General features: G+C 38.4%; 2 protein-coding genes across 2 annotated transcripts in view; one reads left to right on the top strand and one right to left on the bottom strand.

Moving 5' to 3' along the window:
- LOC311278748 (nuclear factor 7, ovary-like) overlaps positions 1-22,935 on the top strand; it is a 1,193,180-nt gene that overhangs the window by 822,460 nt on the left and 347,785 nt on the right. The gene's annotated exons all lie outside the window — the stretch shown is intronic.
- Positions 19,769-22,935, bottom strand: part of LOC311278763 (E3 ubiquitin-protein ligase TRIM35-like) — a 9,834-nt gene continuing 6,667 nt past the window's right edge. Inside the window, exon 6 of the mRNA XM_084389790.1 lies at positions 19,769-20,779. Coding sequence (XP_084245916.1) covers positions 20,292-20,779 — 488 coding nt within the window. The 3' untranslated portion in view covers positions 19,769-20,291. The remainder of the gene's footprint in view (positions 20,780-22,935) is intronic.

Raw genomic sequence — 22,935 nt, 5'->3', positions numbered from 1 at the left:
AGCGCCCGGTGATCGCTGGATCTCAAAACTCCGAAACCATTAGATAACATTTTTAAATAAGCGCTATCTTTATAAATAAACCACAGATTTGAGCTTTAAACAACTACATTGTCGACTGAAAACTACATTTCATGACACAATAACAGGCGTATTTTTAAATTCCGCTGCCTTTCTCCTCGGCATTTATTATGTCTATGGGTAAAGTACCACGGACGCTAACTTATCTGAGGCGATTTAATGCTAACTGTTGCAGTGCCACTGCCCACAAACATTGATGCTAAATCGTGCTAACTACGTGAAATAGTAGTGGAATGTCACTTACCGGAAAAACTGGAGCGAAGTCCTCCTGCAGTGTCGGTTAGTGCAGTTTATAGCAGAGCAACCACTGATCTATATAATGACTGGATAGCTCATGACGTTCTAAACTGCCATCAGGCAGTGAAGCCACCGGAAGCGTTCGAGCGGCCATCTTACGATTCCCTACCAGCAGAGGGCTCCAACGCCCATTAAGGCCCTTGCACACGGAGTCCGAAATTTGCGTCGGAAATTTTCGCACGTTAGAAAATATATACGACCTCACGTTATGTCAATCACGCTTGTACACTGCCCCATTAAACAATAAAGAAAGTAAGACATATTTTTCTTATACATAGTTTAGTAGCCTACTATATTCTTTTTGAATATACAGTAGTAGATATTCTAGATATTCTATATCCCCCAACCCAACCCAACCCAACCGTTTGGGATTACAAACTTTTGGGACACTGTTTAGACAGTCCATAGCCCTATGCCCTACAACCTAACGTCCCAATCACAACTGCCAATCATGTTAAAAATAGCTTCAATGTGAATGTAATATAATATAGTGTGAATATACATTTTATAGGTCTACATATGAGACACACAATGCTACAGCTGATGCCACAGTGGAAGTGAAAAAATACCTCAACGATGCATATTTGCCCATGTAACACTGTTGTTTCTGCATTGTGTTGTGTTGAAATCAGATGGACACCAAATCGCACTTTAAGATGTTTATTCTGTTGACAGTGAATATAGAACAGCGGTGATCAGTTTCAGGAATCACCCTCGTGCATTCGCGGCCATTCTCACTCTCGACTGGCGCGAGTCTAAATGACTCTTTTACATAAACTACATAATAAACAGTAATTGATAACACATTTGAAACTGGTCTGTACCTGTTGACAGTGAATATAGAACAGCGGTGATCAGTTTCAGGAATCACCCTCGTGCATTCTATTGGAAGTGAACATTAAACTTGATATTACAATACATATAACAGTGACACAAACCCAAATCATACAACATACTTCTAAACACACGTATAACTCAGTATGAGCCCTTAAAATGGTTATATAATTACTAAAATATATTTAACACACGGAGCACTCACTCACCGCGGCCATTCTCACTCTCGACTGGCGCGAGTCTAAATGACTCTACCGGAACCAGTTCATAATTCTACCAGATCTGGGCGGAGAGTGCAATTAAAGGGGCCATACATGAAAATAACTGTAGCAAGTGGAAACACATATTTGACCTGTTACACTCCCCCCTGCTGAATTCCACTTGCTTCTACACAGAATACCAAAATAATGACCAAAATTACATCAGGTACAGAACCTCAAGAACCATATACATTAATGAGAGAGAAGAGAAAAAAACAAAAAAAACATAGAAAGTGTTCAAAATTTCATGAAATTGTCAGTTCAATTCAGTGTAAACACTATTCCCCACAGGAATTCAAGTGGAAAGAGGGGTGGCCAATCCCCTAGACACTCTTAGATAAACATGCCCGTTACATGTTAGCTAAACAATGACAATTCCTACATTCGGACACACAAGTTGCTCAGCAGTGAGACATCACTCCAGTCTCAAATTAATAGATCACAATCTCTTAAAATAACCAAAATACATCAATATAAACATCACAGTTACATTTGCATTAACTAATACCGCAAAATGTATACCAGAAAGCAAAGAAAAGAAAAAGATGAGTTAACATACAAAACTCAAGCAACATACTCATGTTTACCCCAGAACTTTTTGCTGGTTCATTATCTCAATGAATCTCGTCACTGGTTTAAACAATCTACCAGCCCTGGATCTCACACGACTTAGTGAACTTCCAGCAGGGAAGTTATGAACACTGATATTTGACACTGAATTGTTTTCCTCAAAACAACCACCAATAGGCGTTGAAACACTCAAAGAAACAGAAGCAGATTTATCAACTTGCTCTGCAGAGGATTCATGTACATTCCTGTCCATACTCTCAACATCCTCATTACCCTCTGGTCCCAGCTGGGTAGTGTTAGAGCTGTCAATCACATTATGGTCTAATTCATTAGCCTGAGTGGCATCCACAGCCTGTGTTGGTTCAAAAACATCTGTAGCTTCCTCCACATTATCCAAGTCTGCATCATCAGAAGGTAGCTGTGATACCCACTCTCGTGTTCTGTAATTGGTAGCATCCTCAGACACATCAGCAACCACAGAATCGACACTCTCTGAGCCACTCAGGTGGCTTTCGGATGGCTCATCTTCCAAGTCATCATCAGGAAGTGGAAGAAAGTTAACTGGCATCAGAAGGTTACGATGTACAGTCTTCACAACACCAGTACCACTGTGCTGAATCCTGTAGGTATGACTGTCTGCATTAAGACCAACAACAGTGTACACAGTATTCTCCCAAAGGTCAGCAAGCTTCCCCTTGTTGGTGTCGTAGAGATTTTAAACTGTATATTAAACTAATCATGTTTTTAACATCTAACCTTATTTAACATCTAACATTGGAACAGGATGTACTGTATGACACCAATGGAAAACTTGTGTCTTTGACTGTGTGCGTATGTATGTAAAAATAACACAGTTTTGGGAAATGAAACTAGACAGTCTGTTAGAATCTTGTGACAGATGAAGTCACCACAAGATCAGAGTTTGCTTTACCTAGTAACAGAGGGGTTTGCATATGAAGAACCAATCAAATAGTGGGGAAATTATGTAATGCAGCCTGACATTTTGTCATACCTCTATACTATAAAAACTGTCGTATATGTGTTTTACGGTGGGATGTCTCAATGGAATTTGTCTGAGATCCTCCGGCCTTGATTCTTCTTGGGAGAGTTCTCTGAGAACTGCTCGAAGACTCTCCCGGCCGTTATTAAAGCATTTAGAGGACATTTGCTGAAAGTCTGTCTGTTCATTTCTGCTGCGCAGCAGGTCAGTTTAGGGAATCAAGTAAGTTAGAGTAAGAAACTTGGCCAGATGTCGATTGAAGACGCAAGAGCTAGAGTATAAAGGGTATTAAGTGTCGATTGTAGACGCTCTGTGTCGATGAGTAGACGCAACAGTTTTATTATTTATTAAGTGTCGATTAGTAGACGCTCTGTGTCGATGAGTAGACGCAACAGTTTTATTTAGGTTAAGGGAGAATTCCTTTACAATTTGGCGAGCCAGCCAGGAGTCCTCGGAATCTCCCTTTGTTGAATGAAAGGGGCGAGGAACCACGTTGTCTTCACTCTGCCAGACTGCAGAACCCTGTTCGACAGAGGGAACCATTCCAGTCGGGCTAAAAGGACTTAAAGTATTAAGGTAGGATGACAGACCTCAGCACTTTTCCTTTAAAATGCTTCTAAATTAATTAAAAGGTAATAAAATTTTAGCTGTTCTGTTAAGTAAAAAAATTTGAAGAAAACTGGTAATCACATCTAAAAGATTTAAGTAATTTAAAAAATGTTCCTTACCTTGTCTATTAAGGGCAATGAATGATTATGGTTAAATGCAACCAAGGTATATGTTGAGTATTTTGTTCATTTTGTGTGTTTAAGAGTGCTTCAAAAAAGCTGTCAATAAAACTTCTGCAAAGCAACTTGTCAAAGCTGGAAACCAGATCCGGGAGGGGAAAATACCCAGAGATGCTGCAGTACTGAAACTTGCTTTTTGTTTGAAGTTTTGTTTGAAAAAGACTTTGATTTTGACTGAATTAAATAAAGGTTAATAAAGAAAGAAAGATAAAGAAAGAAATGTGGAAACAAGATAACTAGATCAATATTGTTATCCTGAGATTTATGAATTTTTACATTTTGAAATCAATTAAACATTGCAGAAATTGTTAAAATTATAAATCATAATAATAGGAATATGCACATGTGAAATACTCTGTGATAATTAGGACATTTTGAATCATAAAGAAACTTTTATGGGTTAGACTTTAATTATGTATTTATGTAGATGAGATATATAAAACTGAGCAATAGGGGCTCTTAAAAGTGATGAAAAAATAGTAAGATATTGCGGTTTTTCTCGGTCGCTTTGGTGCGTTTCTCACATCACTACTTACATTTGCGCCACAGTTAATGCAATTCTCAAAACAATTAGTACAAACTACAAAACCTAGTTGATAACCTGCAAAAGCGTGTCACTTGCTCAAAATGGAGAGCTCATTCCTCAAAAGCAAGTATTCATGTCAATGAAGGTGTCAGTGTCATCAAGATAAAAAGTCCAGACACCATTGTTTATGAACAAGATAATCAAATGGCTTTGTCATGTTTTCATTATGACAGTTTACTCTGTAAATGTTTTCCAATGCAAAAAAGTCAGATCTTGGTGACACTACCTGAACATGCTCAATACAGCACTATATACTATTTGCACAGCCATTTGAAAAATACAGTAAAGTTACACAGTGCTGTATTTAGTGAGGTAACTGAGTACAAGACACTGAATATGTATGTTTCACATTTTTACTGTATATGCTCTTTGCAATTCTAATTTGTTCACAGCATTGTGCAAAAGAACAAATACACCCTTATTTACAACAAACATAAACTCCCTTTGGGTAGAGCTGTGCACAACTGTACACAATATTGCAGTACATATTGGAACTGAACATACAACATACATAGTACTGTAATCATTCATGCACATCCAGATGTTCCTCTCTGTCTGGGCACATAATTTCATTACATCACAGCGAATATCAGACATTTTCAGGGAAAAAAAGATTAAAAAAATTGTGTAAAATTTGCTTGACAGATTTTGACAACTAGTTCAACATTTTTGCATGTAATGACTCAAGCAATGAAATGAGGACTATTAGTTTTATATGGAATAACTATTCAGCATTCACAAGTATAGTTAATTTTGACTGACATGACATAAGCAAATGATAATGTTATAAAACAGCAGAGAGTTGTATGAAACCAATTGATGCATGTCCAAAAGCATTTGCAATTTGTTGGAAGGACTGAGAGAAACTGTAAATGCACGTGTTTAAATAATATACTTTCTATCTGAAAGTGTTATCCCTGGGAGACAGTGTGGGAAAATGTTTTGATCCATGAGATTCTAAGAGTCAATGGTTTATGTTTAACTAAGATAATTTTTTGTGCATTGTGCATCGTATGAGAATGAGATTGTGTGACCAATTAATATATAAATTGTGATTTGAACAAGCACATAACAGACATCTTACAGTCATTTTATTTTGGTTTCTTGTAAAAAAGAAAAGACAAATAATTATTTTAATTTACATTATACACTGTGTTATAATTAGAGAAGTTTTCCTGCTTTTTCCTGCGTCTTTGCAAAGAAGAAGTGCTTGCTTTTTTCCGCAATGAAGGACTAAGCTTTTTAATAAATTGAAGAATTGCTGTGTTGTAAACCAGAAGAGACTTTTGGAAATTAAACTGTTTAATTTTATTTTTGCGGTTCTCTGAGTGTTCAAGATTTCAGACAGCTGCCTTGAAAAATGGGATGACTGCAGAAAAAAAAGAGGAAGTGGGGCCTGCAGCTCCCCTCCTGAAAGAGGAAGTTGACACTTCTGAGGGGGGTCAGAATGGACAGTTCAACTGAATGACAATCCACACGGAGAGACAATCCAATGTATCTTCCGTGTGGGCTAGGTGCTGCACTTTCAATGATCACTACAGAGACTGCTTCAAATTTGTTTATTATTTAACTTGATTATTTTTTGATTATCCACTGGTTTCAGCAATTCTTCATATTTCTTCAACTAACTCTTTGAATCTGCTTTCAATAGGTAACATTAACAAGCCCTACTGCAAGAAGTTCAATAGCAGAAGTGAGAGCATGACTCACCAATCTGGACATGGCAGTGAGGTTTATGTAAAAGCATTAGGTTATTGACTATGCAGAATTCTATGGAAAAGAAAAATATAATATAGGCCACAAGGCATCTAAAGAGAAATTATGACTAGCAACAATTGGTCACTCCATTTCATTCAAAGGTAATCTCTAGATTCAATAGAAACAATGTTTTCTAGTTATAGACTTTTAGAATCACATGCTGTCATCACCAGGGGTACGAGATGGAAATGTTATTTTCTTTTTGTCCATTGATCTAAGATTGTGTGCAGATTTCCAAATCTTCTTTTAAATAGCTTGTGAGCAACAACAAAAAGTTTGAAAAATTGAAATTGTGCAATGAATGACAAATTGCATTTGGGAAATTAAAATGGATTCTCTCAACTGCAACTGCAAATCTATACGGTTATTATTTAAAGTGTTTAATCTATTTGATTTTGAAAAGGTTTACGTTCACTGTGTTAAACTTAAACACATGGCGACTGCATCAGACAATTGAAAATAAATATCCTAACGTTTAGACACTGTTGCAAGGGGAATTTACTGTGCACAGTATGTCTACGTTCAGTGGCTTTGACGGAAAAGTTGTTACCGTTCAGATTTAATGGTATTCCACTCCTAATAAATATATGTTCCCCATTCAGTTCATAAACTGCTAAAGCAGACAAAAAGGTATAATTCTCTGGCCAGAGAGGGGTGTATGAAAGTGTATGAAAGTGTGTGAAAGATGGTGTTCTGAGAAACACAGAGACAAATAAATTGTCAATCAAAACAGCTGTATCTAAATTTATAAAGTGGGCCCACAGGGTAAAATATGATACACAGGGTCAAATATGACCCCACAGGGTAAATTATGCCCACAGGTTAAAATATGATACACAGGGTCAAATATGACCCCACAGGTTAAAATATGACACACAGGGTAAAATATGACCCCACAGGGAAGAAAATATGGCCAACAGAACAACGACCATGGATGATTTTGGCTAACTAGCCTAAGCTGGGTTATTGTTGTGGCAGAAAAGAAACAAGGCCACACACACACGCGCAACGTATAACTTTGGGAAGGCAGAGAGCAAGCAAGTTTGCCCTGTCCACCCCATACTTAACTTTTTCCTTTTTACAGGATGTCATGGTGGACCTCATCGAACAGAACTGGTTCTGTTCCAAATGTATAAAATATTGTCTTGTTACTGTTTAACATGAAATTTTACAGGTCTCATCAAAATAGGACGACCGGCCAGACAAGCACATGAGTCTGGCGACATGATACATGTTGTCACTAACAAAAATACTTAAGGTCTCCATTCACAGGTTGTTCTTATGGTTCACTCCACAAACAAGCTCCAGTGGACTGCGGTTGTGTTCTGAGGGAGAATCTTGCAACTATCAGCAAGGTTGCAGTGTGTGACACCTCCGTCCAAGCTTCTCACCTTAAACTACACCAACCAGCTTGAGCCAAACGCCAACCAGCCCTCAGCAACCCCAAACGCAGACACCAACGACAACGCACCGCGTAAAGTGAGGGACAAAGGAAGTGCTAGTTTAACTTTCCTCCCTTGCCAACGTGGGATAAGCCCATTGCAACGTTTCGCAAAGAATCACCCTGGTGAAGATGGAACGTCCATGGGGCAACGAGATGATCAACACACCTGGAGGAAGATGTGAACCAACTAATGTTTTAAGCGTAGTATAATAATTAATTTTGTGTGATGTTTATTGATGTTTTATTTGTTTCAATCAAACTATACTGTAGGACTTGAGTATTTAGATCTCATGATTTGAACAATTACTGATGAATTTGAAAATATTTCAGGTACTCGTAAATTGAGAAGAGGAAAATCTCTTAATTCTGTAGAGTATAGGGACTCTTAACTAGGTACATTACTGTAAAGATAATAAATAATCTAGGGACTATTTTTGAAGAAACTTGAGGGTTATAGAACCCTAATGCAGACATCATAGATGCTGAGAACTAATAGTGTAATAGTTGTTCTCTAATAAGAGAGAATGGGTGATAAGTTACTTTGCCGGACTAGGTCCGAATAGATAATAGGGTAAACTTCTATGGCGATGAATGAATGACTAAATTAAATATTTTTTAGGTGTTTCCATTTGTTAAAATGCAAAAGAAAAACTTTCAAAAGGAGATTGATTTTGGGAAACATATTTAATTTCTGGATTATTATTATTAGTTAGAGAAGTTACCAGTGTGATTATTGAAATGTTCCTTTCATGTATTGTCTAATGTTTGTATTTGATATCTGAGAGGTGACTGCGGGTCTAGTCTATCTAGGAATACAGTAACAGTGCTTGCTTATTTAGCCCGGTTTCCAGAAATGAAATATGGATTTGTTTTGTTGAGAAAGGTCTTCAACGTGTTAAATATATATATATATATATATATATATGTATCACAAAGTTAAAACCAAGACCAAGAACAATGTAACACAAACATGTTAGATTTAAACTGAAATTAATCTAAACAGTTTAGACATTTCAGTGAAATAGAATATTTGCTCATAAAGCAAAATTCTAAAAAGCTTTCTTAATTCAGAATGAAGTTACAGATTTAATGATTTGGATCAATGGATCCATTATGAATTATTCCGCATTGCCAACAAATAGAGGCAGGACATGTTATGTCCATCAGTTAATTCTGGAAAAATAGGATTTTAGGATAGATAATAAAAGATTAAATGGCATATCAGCAGCTAAAGCTATTATCATGGCAACAGCTGGGTGAGAGTTAATTTTAAAATAATGACATTGTTTGAAACAAGATAATACTATTATTGATATTTGTGTTAAGGATAAAAATAAAATATTCTAGAAGAATTTCTTTTTTGGTTAGATTTTATTACACAGATCCTTAAATAGATCTTACTAAGTAAAACAATCGCCTGCTTGAATTAAAAGCTAGTAAAATAAGGTTAAGAAAAATGGCTAATCAGCAGTATCAGCCTGTTAAAGGCCTAATAGATCAATGAGATTCAAAATCCAGAGAAAGATGATACTTAAACTTGACTCAAGGTCTACTAAAGTTTAAAGGCAATGTACTATGGTATGTTTAGTTGTTACTAAAGATAGAATGTTGGGAAGAAGATGAAGGAGATGAGAAGATGGTATGTTTATGTGGAAGATGGTATGTGTATGTGGAAGATGGTATGTGATGTGGTAACATTGGAAACAGGTGGTATTTTAATTACAACTTGGAATGCTGATTGAAGGAATATTTGACAGGTATTATAAAGTAGAAGATGGAACATGGTATGATTAGAGATATCAGGTGGTATTAAAGTCACTGACTTATAATGGGATGATTTAGTAAAGGTAAATTAGATTGCAGGTATGGAAAATTGATTAGAATAATTTAATTTAATAATGGTCGTGTTTTGGTTACGACCAGAGATGGGAACTGTCGTAGAGATTTTAAACTGTATATTAAACTAATCATGTTTTTAACATCTAACCTTATTTAACATCTAACATTGGAACAGGATGTACTGTATGACACCAATGGAAAACTTGTCTTTTTGACTGTGTGCGTATGTATGTAAAAATAACACAGTTTTGGGAAATGAAACTAGACAGTCTGTTAGAATCTTGTGACAGATGAAGTCACCACAAGATCAGAGTTTGCTTTACCTAGTAACAGAGGGGTTTGCATATGAAGAACCAATCAAATAGTGGGGAAATTATGTAATGCAGCCTGACATTTTGTCATACCTCTATACTATAAAAACTGTCGTATATGTGTTTTACGGTGGGATGTCTCAATGGAATTTGTCTGAGATCCTCCAGCCTTGATTCTTCTTGGGAGAGTTCTCTGAGAACTGCTCGAAGACTCTCCCGGCCGTTATTAAAGCATTTAGAGGACATTTGCTGAAAGTCTGTCTGTTCATTTCTGCTGCGCAGCAGGTCAGTTTAGGGAATCAAGTAAGTTAGAGTAAGAAACTTGGCCAGATGTCGATTGAAGACGCAAGAGCTAGAGTATAAAGGGTATTAAGTGTCGATTGTAGACGCTCTGTGTCGATGAGTAGACGCAACAGTTTTATTATTTATTAAGTGTCGATTAGTAGACGCTCTGTGTCGATGAGTAGACGCAACAGTTTTATTTAGGTTAAGGGAGAATTCCTTTACATTGGCAAGCAAAACTCTATCACCAACATCAATTGGTCCCCCCTTGACTCTCCTATTGTACAAGTCAGCATGTCTCTTAAGCTGTTTCTTGGCAGATGCCTGTGCAACACACATTGCCTCCTTCATATCTCTCCGAAGAGCCTGGACGTAATTGTCATAGTTTACAACATCAGGATCGTCTAGAACAGTTCCAAACACCAGGTCAATGGGCAGGCGTGGAATCCTCCCAAACATCAAAAGGAAAGGAGCATACCCCGTGGTTTCGTGGATGGTGCAATTATACGCAAAAGTCAAAGATTTTAGTACTTGCGGCCATTTGTGCTTGGTCTTCGCAGGCAGAGCACGTATCATATTGCCCAGCGTCCTGTTCATCCTCTCGCAAGCTCCATTCCCCATTGGGTGATATGGAGTTGTCCTCGATTTTTGGACTCCAGCGATATTCAACAACTCAGCGTTCAGAGCACTCTCAAAGTTGGCTCCTCTATCAGAGTGGACACAGCCTGGGAAGCCATAAACACAGAAGTAGTTATGCCACAGTTGATGTGCCACTGCTTTTGCAGACTGATTTGGACACAAGAAGGCATTAGCCATCTTTGTGAAGTGATCTGTAACAACAAGAACATCCAGGGACCGGTTGGCAGAGTCCTCCGCTGACCAAAAGTCTATGCAGACGAGTTCAAGGGGCTCTGTTGTAATGATGTTCTCCAACGGTGCACAACCCTCCGGTTCTGGTGTCTTGCTGATCACACACCGACGACAGCACTTCACATACTCCTTCACATCCTTCTCAAGGCCAAGCCAAAAGAACCTTTGCCGAGCAAGATACAGAGTCCGCTGCTGACCTTGGTGTCCTGCTTGATCGTGAATGCCTTTCAACACCATGGTTTTCACTGCTTCAGGCACAACATACAGGTAAGTTTTTTTCTTGGTGAAACTATTCTTTGAAACCCTATGCAACACACCATTTTTCATCAGCAGGTTTACCCAGTGTTTCATAAACCTCAAGACAGCCTTCGGCTCGTTCATTCGTTCCCTCCTATTTGGCCTCCGTCCTCTCTCAACAAAGCAAATCACCCTTTTTACAACATTATTATTCTGTTGTATCTTCATTAGATAATCATGGGACAGCACATCAATGTCCGGCGATTCTGATGGCATTATCGCTTGTGGAAGATGAGGCAGCAACAAGGCATGTGACTTGGAGTTATCATTATGCCTGCATGAGTGCAGAACAGCTTCCACTTCCTGCTTTGACATTGTTCCAGGTAAGGAAACTTTAGCTGTATGACAGGCAATGGCCACTCCTTCAGTATCGGAGGAACTGTCAAGGGGGTGAGTAGACCAACGGAAGACATCTTGGACACAGCCTGTGCGCACAGCTGCAGCTTCTGCCAGCAATTTATCATAAGGGACTCAAGGGCTCTCGACTCAGGGCGTCAGCAACTACGTTTTTTGGACCAGGAATGTACTTAATATCAAACTGGTATGGTGCTAGTTTTGCAACCCATCTGTGTTCACAAGCATCCAATTTTGCTTTGGACAGAATCTACGTTAAAGGGTTGTTGTCTGTCCAGACAGTAAATTTCTGACCCCTGAGCCAGTGATGGAATTTGTCACAAATTGCCCATTTCATGGCATAAAATTCTAACCTATGTGCAGGATATCTCGACTGAGCATACGGTAGGTAAGCGACTTGCTCGCAAAAGCAATCGGCCTGGCTGTCGTCCCATTGCTAGGAACCTGTGACAATACGGCACCAAGCCCATTACTAGAAGCATCTACTGAGAGTAGGAAGGTTTCATTGAAATTTGGATGAGCCAATAAGACTTGATCAAGCAAAGCCTGCCTTAATTTGTGAAACGCTCGACTGCATTCCTCAGTCCAATCCGAAGCAGACAACTCTCTTTGACACATTTGACGCTGCCATTTTCCACGAGGAACCTTTCTTCCAGCTGTAAGACTGAACAATGGTTTAGCAATGGCTGAACAGTCTTCAATAAACTGCTGGTAAAACACTACCATACCCAGAAAAGACCGTATTTTCTGCTGGCAGGGGACATTGGTACCCTCAACCATGAGATCATCCTCAGTGACAGAAGCAATGGCTGTGACTTTTTCTGGATCGGTAGCAATACCATCCGCACTGATGATGTGACCCAAAAATTTGACCGAACTCCGCAAGAGGTGACATTTCTTCGGAGCAAGCTTGAGATTGTGAGTCTTGAGACGCTTAAACACCATTTCCAAGCGCTCCAGCGCCAGCTCTTCGGTGGGTGCAAATACCAGGACGTCATCCAGATAACACAATAGACTGTTGAAATTCTGATCCCCGAATATAGTCAACATCATCCGCATGAAAGTGGCCGGACTATTACACAGTCCCTGCGGTAAACGATTATATTCGTATAACCCAAAAGGTGATGTAAATGCTGTGTATTTCCGGTCATCTTCATGAACTTCTACATTATAGTAGCCAGATGTGAGGTCCATGGTTGAAAAATAGGCATTTCCTCCCAAAGCGGCAAGAGCATCTGCTTGATGGGGAAAGGGATGCGCGTCTTTGATTGTGCGAGCATTAATCCAACGAAAGTCTGTGCATATTCTCAAATCTCCTGACTTTTTCCAGACTAGAACAAGAGGTGATGCAAATTCGCTACTAGATTTTCGTATGATCTCCCATTCTTCCATCTCACTCAAAGCTTGCCGAAGTTTGTCATATTGATTCGGAGCAAGGCGTCGATACGGCAACTGAAAGGGCTTGTCGTCACTCAGGCGGATACGATGAACAAAGCCTGTTGCTTTTCCACAGTCCAACTTGTGTCTGGAAAAGATAGAATGATACTGAGAGAAAAGCTTCAACAGCTTTGTTTTGCAGTCTGCAGACACTTCACACGACTCCACATCCAAGTCAGGTAAGCCTAAGTCGTGTAAGACTGCCGTGTCATCAGCAGAACAGGAGTTGTTAGGTCCCAATCTGACCGGTAAACTTAGAGCATCGGTTACACTCATCTCATCCTGTCTGTCAGTTAAAACATCAGCTGTTCTCTGAACTTTTTGCTTTAAATCAAATGAGGAACCATCAGAAAACTCAGAACAGTCAAAATCCTGCAAAGCCATGCAAGGAAAAGCATCAGCAAGTGTAGAATTCCTTTTCAAAGTCACTGCTCTCTCTGAAGGGTTTATCACTTTAAGCGGAACCCATCCATCTTCACACATCAACGCTACGGTTTTCCCGACCAGCACTTTCCTTGGCCTTGATTTAACTCTACTGGGCTCCAAAATGACAGCACTGCCAGCTGAGATGTCATGAGTGCTTTGTAGTTTGGCCCAAACTAAGTTTTCAGTCATGGGTTCAAGTGATACTGCCTTTTTGATCTTTACCGTTCCCACTAGGTCAGGGACAGGACCATTTCTCCACTTCTCCACATTGGCTAGTAGATCAAGTAACTTGCTTTGCTCATTGATATCACACTCACGTTCAGACGCACTTATTAATAACTCTGAAGAACCTTTCAGCTGAAGAATCAAATGTTTCAAGAGATTACTGCCTAGGATAAGATCATCACCCTGGCATTTGACTACCAAAGTTGGAACAGTGACATGACAGCCGTAAACATTCATATCCAGCTCGCACACTCCTAAAGGGTTAGTTCTGGTGCCTCCACATCCAACCAAAACAACATCTGTCGGGGCAAGTGAAAGGTTCGACAACACACCAGTACTCAGCAATTGAGGTAAGATCTTGGAGCTCATGGTGCAAGCCATTGATCCAGTGTCAAGCATTGCTTTTGCCTCTACCTTTCCACCAATAATCACTAACGTGTAGAAGAGATCATCATATGGCTGAAGTTTCTGAGTATTTTGAAAGACAACTGTACATTGAGAACTATACTCTTCGCAAACACTTTTATATACAGATTCCTGATCGTAATCCAACAATGATCGGGGGTCATCATTAGGCCTTGCACTCACCCCCTCCACATGCAGGCCTAGTCGTTTCCCGTATGTGGAACAGCATCTGTCTCAGGCATCACACTAGCAGTGAAGGCTTTGGCTTTAGGACACTCTGCACGTGCATGACCTGATTTGTAACAAAGAAAACACAGATGATTTGCTCTGCAGTTAAAATGGGTGGTGTGGCCAACATCTCCGCACACCTCACATGGTAGAGTAGGCCTCACTCTGTTTCTCTGTGACTTAAACGCATGCCGCTCTGTGCCAGCCTGACGACTTGATTGCCCATGCTCCAAGACACGTTCCAACATTGCTAAAATTCGCTCCATTGGTTCAACAGGTTCTGTCGGCTGAGTTTGACATAAAACAGCCTCAGGTTTAGCAGCTTTGCTAACCTTTGTTTCAGGAGGCTGGACAGCAACTTCCTGTTTCAAAAGAGAAATGGCCGGGGGCGCTCTAGAAACAGAGCCACATCGTCTCTCTCTTCCATACTCCTCCAAACGTGCATGAACATCAGCCGCCGTCCATTGTTCCAAAGGTCTGCATTTGAATATAAGGGAAAGCTCAGGGTCAGGACAATGTCTGATAAACATTACTGTGAGCTCATTGGATAGATTGTCAATCTTGTCCTGTCTCTTTAAACAGTCCATGGCCCTATTCAGCCTCAGCCAATAGTCAAAGGGATCCTCACCAGCGTGTGGAAGTGTGCCATAAAAATCAGCTAATGGCATGCTAGAAAAAGCTGTGTCACTGAAATGTTGTTTCAACAAATAAAAAATAGGACTCGGGCCTTCGCACAAATCAATGGAAGGGTTACTACGCAAGCCCACCCTCACAACTTCACGAGCCCGCCCCAAAAGCCTACTTAGGACTTCATCAGCTTGTTCTTCGATTGGCGTCCCTATCTTGCGCAAATATGACTATGGCTTCCCACTCATGTACAGTGTACGGTTCAGCCCGATCACCCCTAAAACAAACAGGTTCCTTGATTTCAGATTTTAGAACTCTGCTCAAAACAGATGAGTCTGCACTACTTGAACTGCAGACTTTAGACTCTAAACAGGAAGCAATGCTCTCCCCAATAGAGCGTCCCATTCGCTCTACCATCCCCACTATTAATTCCATCGACTCATCCCCTCTCAAGCTGGGTTGTTTCAGTCCACCTTCACTGAACTGGGGGGGTGGAGGACTTGAATTGACATTTACATCTTGCACAGCCTCTAAGGCAGACATTGGAGTAGATGTAACAGGAGTATAATCAAGTCTGCCTCTCCCAACTGACGGCATAGGAGTAAACATGAATAGACCTCTACCCCTTTCAAAACTGTTGTCTGAATCCATACCCTATATTGACAGTAGCACTGATGAACAACAACAAAGAAAACAACAACTATATATTACTCAAACAAAAGGAAGAAAAAAAATAATTCTACCCTTTTTTAAACATATATATGTAATTGTGTTGTTTCAAAATTTCAGAAAAGCACTTTCATAAAAAGAGAGAAAAAAATAAATAAATAAAAATTCAGAGTCCGAAGTTCAGTCAAAATGAATGTGCTAATTTTCAGAGTTCAAAGTTCAGTCAAAATGAATTTGCTACTTTTCAGAGCTCAAAGTTCAGTCACAATGAATTTGCTGATTTTCAGTCTCCCCAATAGTACTTTTCAATAAAAAAATAAAATAAAATAAAAAAAAACTCGTAAAAAAAATATATCCTTCAAAGGTTAATCTTCAACGGCTATTATTGTCAAATAAGCAAATGTTGCCTTCAACACAATACCAGAACTTTGTTCCTCTCTGCAGTGAAACGTGTTCCTTCACTCCACCTTGTGGACAAAAACGGTATTGCAGCAAACAGCTCCGGCGCGAAAACTCTCGTCACCCACGGCACGAACTCCTCCGGAAATCTCCGATCAGTCGATTCACCACGCTGCTTCCAGAGTCACGGTCACAGCACCATTGTAACAGTGTTGTTTCTGCGTTGTGTTGAAATCAGATGGACACCAAATCGCACTTTAAGATGTTTATTCTGTTGACAGTGAATATAGAACAGCGGTGATCAGTTTCAGGAATCACCCTCGTGCATTCGCGGCCATTCTCACTCTCGACTGGCGCGAGTCTAAATGACTCTTTTACATAAACTACATAATAAACAGTAATTGATAACACATTTGAAACTGGTCTGTACCTGTTGACAGTGAATATAGAACAGCGGTGATCAGTTTCAGGAATCACCCTCGTGCATTCTATTGGAAGTGAACATTAAACTTGATATTACAATACATATAACAGTGACACAAACCCAAATCATACAACATACTTCTAAACACACGTATAACTCCGTATTAGCCCTTAAAATGGTTATATAATTACTAAAATATATTTAACACACGGAGCACTCACTCACCGCGGCCATTCGCACTCTCGACAGGCGCGAGTCTAAATGACTCTACCGGAACCAGTTCATAATTCTACCAGATCTGGGCGGAGAGTGCAATTAAAGGGGCCATACATGAAAATAACTGTAGCAAGTGGAAACACATATTTGACCTGTTACACCCAGAACTCATGATCCTCTGACTTACTGGAAAGATAATCTTTCCTCATTTGTATGTCCTAGCTAAAAAATATCTTTGCATGCCAGCAACAAGTGTCCCTTGTGAAAGGATTTTTTCAAAGGTTGTAGAAATTATCTGTAAAAAAGAAGTAGGCTAAGTCCTTCCACAGCAGAGAAATTAATATTTTTGAATAAAAATCTCTAAAAAAGTGAGACATTGTGGCTTGATTTCTTTTATTAATATTAATTTTGCAGGACCAAAATAACATTATGCACAGTGAGGAGCCTATAGGTTACAAGCTTCACATATTAGAAAAATACAATAATAAAAAAAAAACACATTTTTTTAATGGCTCGTCAAGGTCGTTTCAGATCAACACCTGCAAGTGACCACTAGGTGTCACCGTTGAGACGGGTGTCGGATTGATTCGAACTCTCGACACAATATGGCCCATTTGCTTCAACTGTTTCATTGCTTCAGGAAGCCTCGATCTGCCCACCACTAATTAAAGAAAATAACAGTGTTTCTGTATTCATCAGCAAGGTCAGTGTGTAAAGCAAAATGCAGGGTTGAAGTGTAATGTAGTGTCGAAGTAAAAATGCAAATGAAAAGGTAACAAAACACAACGCAACCCAAGTCCAAAACCAAAAAGCGCTCCTCTCCAGTCAGTTGGTGATCTCTTAAGCCGCGTCTAAGGCACGAACACAGGTGTTTCCAGTTGACTGGCAGTTGAGGTGATTAGTGGGCTCAGGTACCAACAGCAGTTCCCAGAATCAACAGCAGAGGTCGTCACAGTTGTAATATTCTTTCATATGTTTTTATATAATTCTTCAATGCAAAATGTAAAAATGTTAATAGAGAAATGTCTTTACAAAGAAAGAAAAATTAAAAGGTAAACATACTCAGTTGAAATGTGTATTCTTATGTACACTTACAGGGATAGTTCACCCGAAAGTTCAAACTATGTCATCATTTACTCACCCTCATGTTGTTCCAAACCTGTATGAGTTTCTTTCATATAGTATAGTAGGAACATTATATATATATATATATATATATATATATATATATAAATGGTTTTAATTCAGTTATTTCTATCTTTTGCTGTATGTGTCAGTAGGAAATATCAGTTCACATTTCCAAACATTCTTTTTGCTATTAATTGTAATAATCCAGTGAGATTTGTGTATGCATGAGGAGTCTGACAACAGCCGGTCTGATCTGATCTCACCATCATCGAGTCCGTCTGTGATTACATAAAGATATTCTGATCCACACATTCCTTGAACAAAAGTGCTTTGTTTCCACACAATACATTTTCATTATTCCACATAAGACACGTGTGTGTGGAGAAATGATGTTTGAAAGCAATCTTCCAGGATTCTAGAGCTTGTTTGTACAAATCTGAGAGTTTAATAGGTAATTTGCTGCATTTAAAATGACAAGATAATAAAAACTGAAGGTCACCACAATGTCTGAAGATTATGTTAGGGATCCAAAACCAGTGTAATCCATCATTAGAAATACAATACTTAATTTTGATAATAATCATTTTTGAATAATATCTGCAGCCACAGGTCTATAGCCTGCGTGCTTTTTTGAGACAAATCCGATTTAAACCAAGTGTACAAGTGTATATATGGGGGTTTAGATCTCTCTGTGCCTCGATCAGGTTCAGACACTGACAGAGATCTGCTATTCGGTGTTTGACGCTATTAGACACATTTCTAGAAGGAAATCTATCAGCAATAAATCTGGAGCCTCATTGAAATCGCCACCAAATAATAAAGGCAGAGGGATATTTAAGTTTTTAATTACTTATATAAATGACTTTATTATCTGGTAGAACAACTGAGATAATCCACTTCCAATCCCTGAAGAAAGCGTTTCTATAATCTTTCCTTGAAATCCACTATTAAGTAATATAGCGACCCGACCCGATGAACTGGAGTTATGACAGAAAGAAATATTGCTCCTCCACTGATTACACCAGAATTTATCATCGTTTACACAAGAGTGTGTCTTGGAAAAATAGATGTCCCTTTTTTCCCTTTTTTTTACAAATGTACAAATCTTTCTGCTTGTTTAAGTCACGAAGCCTTTATCTGAAATCTAAAGCTTTTGTAACATTAAACACGACCCTTCAAAAGTTTGGGGTCAGTAAGAATTTTAATTTTATTTTTGGGGGAAAGAAATAAAATAAATCAATACTTTTATTCATCAAGCATAAGTTAAACTGATCAAAAGTTACAGTAAAGACTTTTATAATGTTAGAAAGTATTATATTTCAGATAAATGCTGTTCTTTTGAACTTTCTGTTCATCAAAGTATTTTGAAAAAAAAAAATTGTACAAAACTGTTTTCAACTTCAAATGCTGCGAAAAACTAGTTTGGAAACACTTTTAATCGAGAAAAAGGGTTTTAAAGCAAATAAATATGGTGTCACATGACAGAAGCTGTATTAGTTGATCCTGTTCATAATATTCATATAATTAAATTGTATATTACATTATTTTATCACTATTGGTAAGAATAACACATGTTACCTCTCAAACATCATTCTTCCTTATTTTTATAATTTTGTCTTTTTTATAATCTAAAAAAAGTTAAGCAGAAAAATATCCTAAAAGCTGCAGCCGTTTCTGAATATTGCTGGATCAAGTATTGATCTAAATAGCCTTTATAATGAAGTACAGAAAATCATGACACTTGTTACTAACAATAATTGTTTGTATTCAATTTATTAATATATAATAACATGTTTGAAATGGACGAGTAAATCAGAGGCTTGTAAATCTCTGCCGCTCGTCAAAACTCCAGATGTGTGTCTGTCAAACGAAGGAAGACTGAAGGAGTTTCCAATAAAGGCAGAAAGAAAGGTCAAATAAACATGTTACGTCTGTAAAGTATTGTTTCCACGACTTAAACCCTAATTATCATCCCAAACATTTCATCTTTCACTCTGAGCATTAAATCACATAATCACATATTATTTATTTATTTAAAACACAAGATTATCAGCAAGAACCTTTACATCCATTTATTCCAATGAACAAATGATCATTTCTCCTCTATAACTGAAATAATTATTCATTTAGTCTCATGTTGAACAAACACTGAGAATGTGCAGAATTTACTGCTTCAGTGATTTGATGTAATACAAGAAAAATATGATATATAATCATATATAATTATGATGCAAAAAAGTTTAGAAATGAATAAACACACATTGACTGAAATAATCGGGTAAATGTCAATTATCCTGAAAACATGAATGCTGAAACGGTCTCTAATCGGTCTAATTGTGTGAAGTGGAATATAAATGAAAACTTCTTGTTTATTGATCTGAGTGTTGCTGTAGTGCTGGATATCAGTCATGTGATCATCAAGGCCCAATCACAGTTACCGTACTGATATTCAGATCAACAGCACTCTTACTCATGTGATATGGATTAAATATTGGAAACATGATGAAAGCAGGAAGATCCAGATCTACAGGAGTGACGTTTACTGACTATTGACCGGTAAGATCCTCAGAGAGTCACAACAACAGAAGAATGGAAAGAGTGTGTGAGTGAAGGTGGCTGTGAGTGTGTGTAGATGTGTGTTAGTTACAGGATCAGAGAACGACACCGTTCCTCCGTCATAGTCCAGATTCACTCTCACACGAACAAGATCCTGTTTAACACGAACACTAGAAGCTAAAGACCATCCGTACTCCACACTCCAGACATCAGTGTTGAAGAAATCATCTCCCTTCCTCTGGTTTGATGCTGTAGTTACTCCAAGAGTCCAGACTGAACTCTGTTTAACCTCCACATCCCAGCAGTGTGTTCCTGAGTTAAAACCCTCTGAACCCAGAACACAGGGATAACAGTCAAATCTCTCTGGATTATCAGGAAGAGTTTGATTGATCCTGCTGTTTCTCACACTGGTCAGATCATCAGACAGGACGAGCCATGGATTCGCAGTGTTTGGGTCCAGAATCACAGGAGCTGATGAGACACAATCAACAGATGCTTTTATTCTGATCTTCATATAATGATCAAGAGTGAACCCAACACAGATTATTATGAATTATGACACTCGTCCTGTTGATCAAACACATGTTCCTCTGATCACTGTCAGTGCTGTTATTAGTTTCACACTCGTTTTTATCATCAGCGTTTAACGGCATCAACTACAAACATTAAATATGAGATTCAGACATTTGTGTCCATCAAGAGAAACTGATACTTTGGGAAAGTTAAATAACAATAAATCAATGAGATCTGCTGAGATTTATGCTGTAGATGAAGAACTGTAAGTGTGTGTCTGATCTTCAGCATCTGATCATCTTCATTTTAGTGGCTCTTATAGTCTGTGTTTTGATTTAAATTAGTTTATTATGACTGTCTGTTGGGTTTGACTTATTATGTTGGCTTGAGAAATGATTTATTATTAGTGGTGCCAAAAGGCAAAGCATCACTATTGTTATACAACACCCTAGCAACCATTTAAAGCACCCTAGCAACCATTTAAAGCACCCTAGCAACCTAATCCCATAGACTTCCATTCAAAGAGATCATGAGGAATATCTTTTGATAGAAGTGTCATAAAAACATGAGGGTGGGCTCAGCCAATCATTAAACACCTTCAACACTTCATAGCCACGCCCTAGCAACCATTTGTCGAGCACCCTAGCAACCCAAATCCACAGAGGGTTATCTTCTAATCTGAATGTCATAGAGGAGTTGCGGTTGGTTTATATCATTCATACTGGCAAGCAGCCTTTGAAGTAACATCATTGGCAGCTGCCAAGCCACTCCCTAGCAACTAAACAGAGTACCCTAGCAACTGTTCAGCAAGACCTATATCTTTGCACCAGAACATCGTAGAGACATGGTGGTTTGCTCCTTTGACTAATGCTAGCAAGCAGGACTTCCATCATGCTACACATGCTAGCAGAATAGCTACATGCTAATAGCGAATAGCGAAGCAAAACTGCTTACTAAAACACAGTAGCAGCATGTTAATCATCACCATTTTGTTTGACAAAATATGACAATCATGCTAATATCATGCTAACAACATGATAATCATGTCAGCATCTTGTTCGCAACATGCTAATTGTAGGATAACACTATGCTAGCAACATGCTAATCATGTTAACATTATGTTAACAGCATGCTAATCTTGTTAGCATTTTGTTAAAGGAATGCTTGCAAAAAGATAATTATGTTAGCAAAAAGACAACTGTATTAACATCATGTTAAAAAGAAGCTAATTGTGCTTCCATCATGTTAGCAACATGTTAACTCTTACAAAAAAAGAAGTATACTTCAAGTTCATTTTATGAAGTATACTTAAGTAATGTTCAAGTATATTTTTAAGTATACATTATGCAGTAAGTATACTAATGTCAATATGTACTAGTAGTAAACTTGTAAGTGTATTATTTTAATTACCGCTTGGGACTAAATTGGCCCACTTTTAGTATATAAAAGTATATGTTTAAGTGTACTATAAGTGTAACAGTAGTAAACTTTAAGTGCACAACTAGTTCATAATTACGTTTCTCATTTGTACTGCAAGTGAACTTATGGTTATGCTAGTAGTTTACTATTTTAATACTTGTAGCAAATTTTTTGTTTATGAAAGTACACTTTGAAGTAGGGCTGCACGATTAATCACAATTTACATGTAATCGCACTTAAATCGAGATCGCTTATCGCGGTTTTAAAATCGCAGTGGCTGCGATTATTTTTTATGGGCAGTGTGTCAGTGATGATCGGCTCAGTAAACGCTGCTCTATCTGAAAGCACTGTGAGTTTGAGTCGCTTATAACGTGCATTTGAAAAAAACAACACGTGTCAAACATCTTTCCAAAACATGAGAAGCTTTTATGAACCTCTTTTTAATAACATGCAACATTTAGTAACATGCATTTACTCCAAACTCACTTCATAACGACAGCTGAGCTCCTCCTTCTGTGAGATGATGTGCTTCTTACACAGAATAAGGCAGTCGTGTGTTTACAATTCATGTTTAATCAAAGCGTTTCAATCTTCTGTTTATTCAGCCACAGCGATAGGGGTTTCCTGGACTGATGCGCATTACTGTACTTCTGCGGCGGGGCATATTTAGCGTGTTTGTGTGAGAGCGCCCTCTG

This window comes from Rutilus rutilus (assembly GCF_951802725.1).
Source record: "Rutilus rutilus genome assembly, chromosome: 19".
Classification (NCBI taxonomy): Eukaryota; Metazoa; Chordata; class Actinopteri; order Cypriniformes; family Leuciscidae; genus Rutilus; species Rutilus rutilus.
The sequence above is the reverse complement of the archived record's forward strand: the minus strand, read 5'-3'. Positions and strand labels throughout refer to the sequence as shown.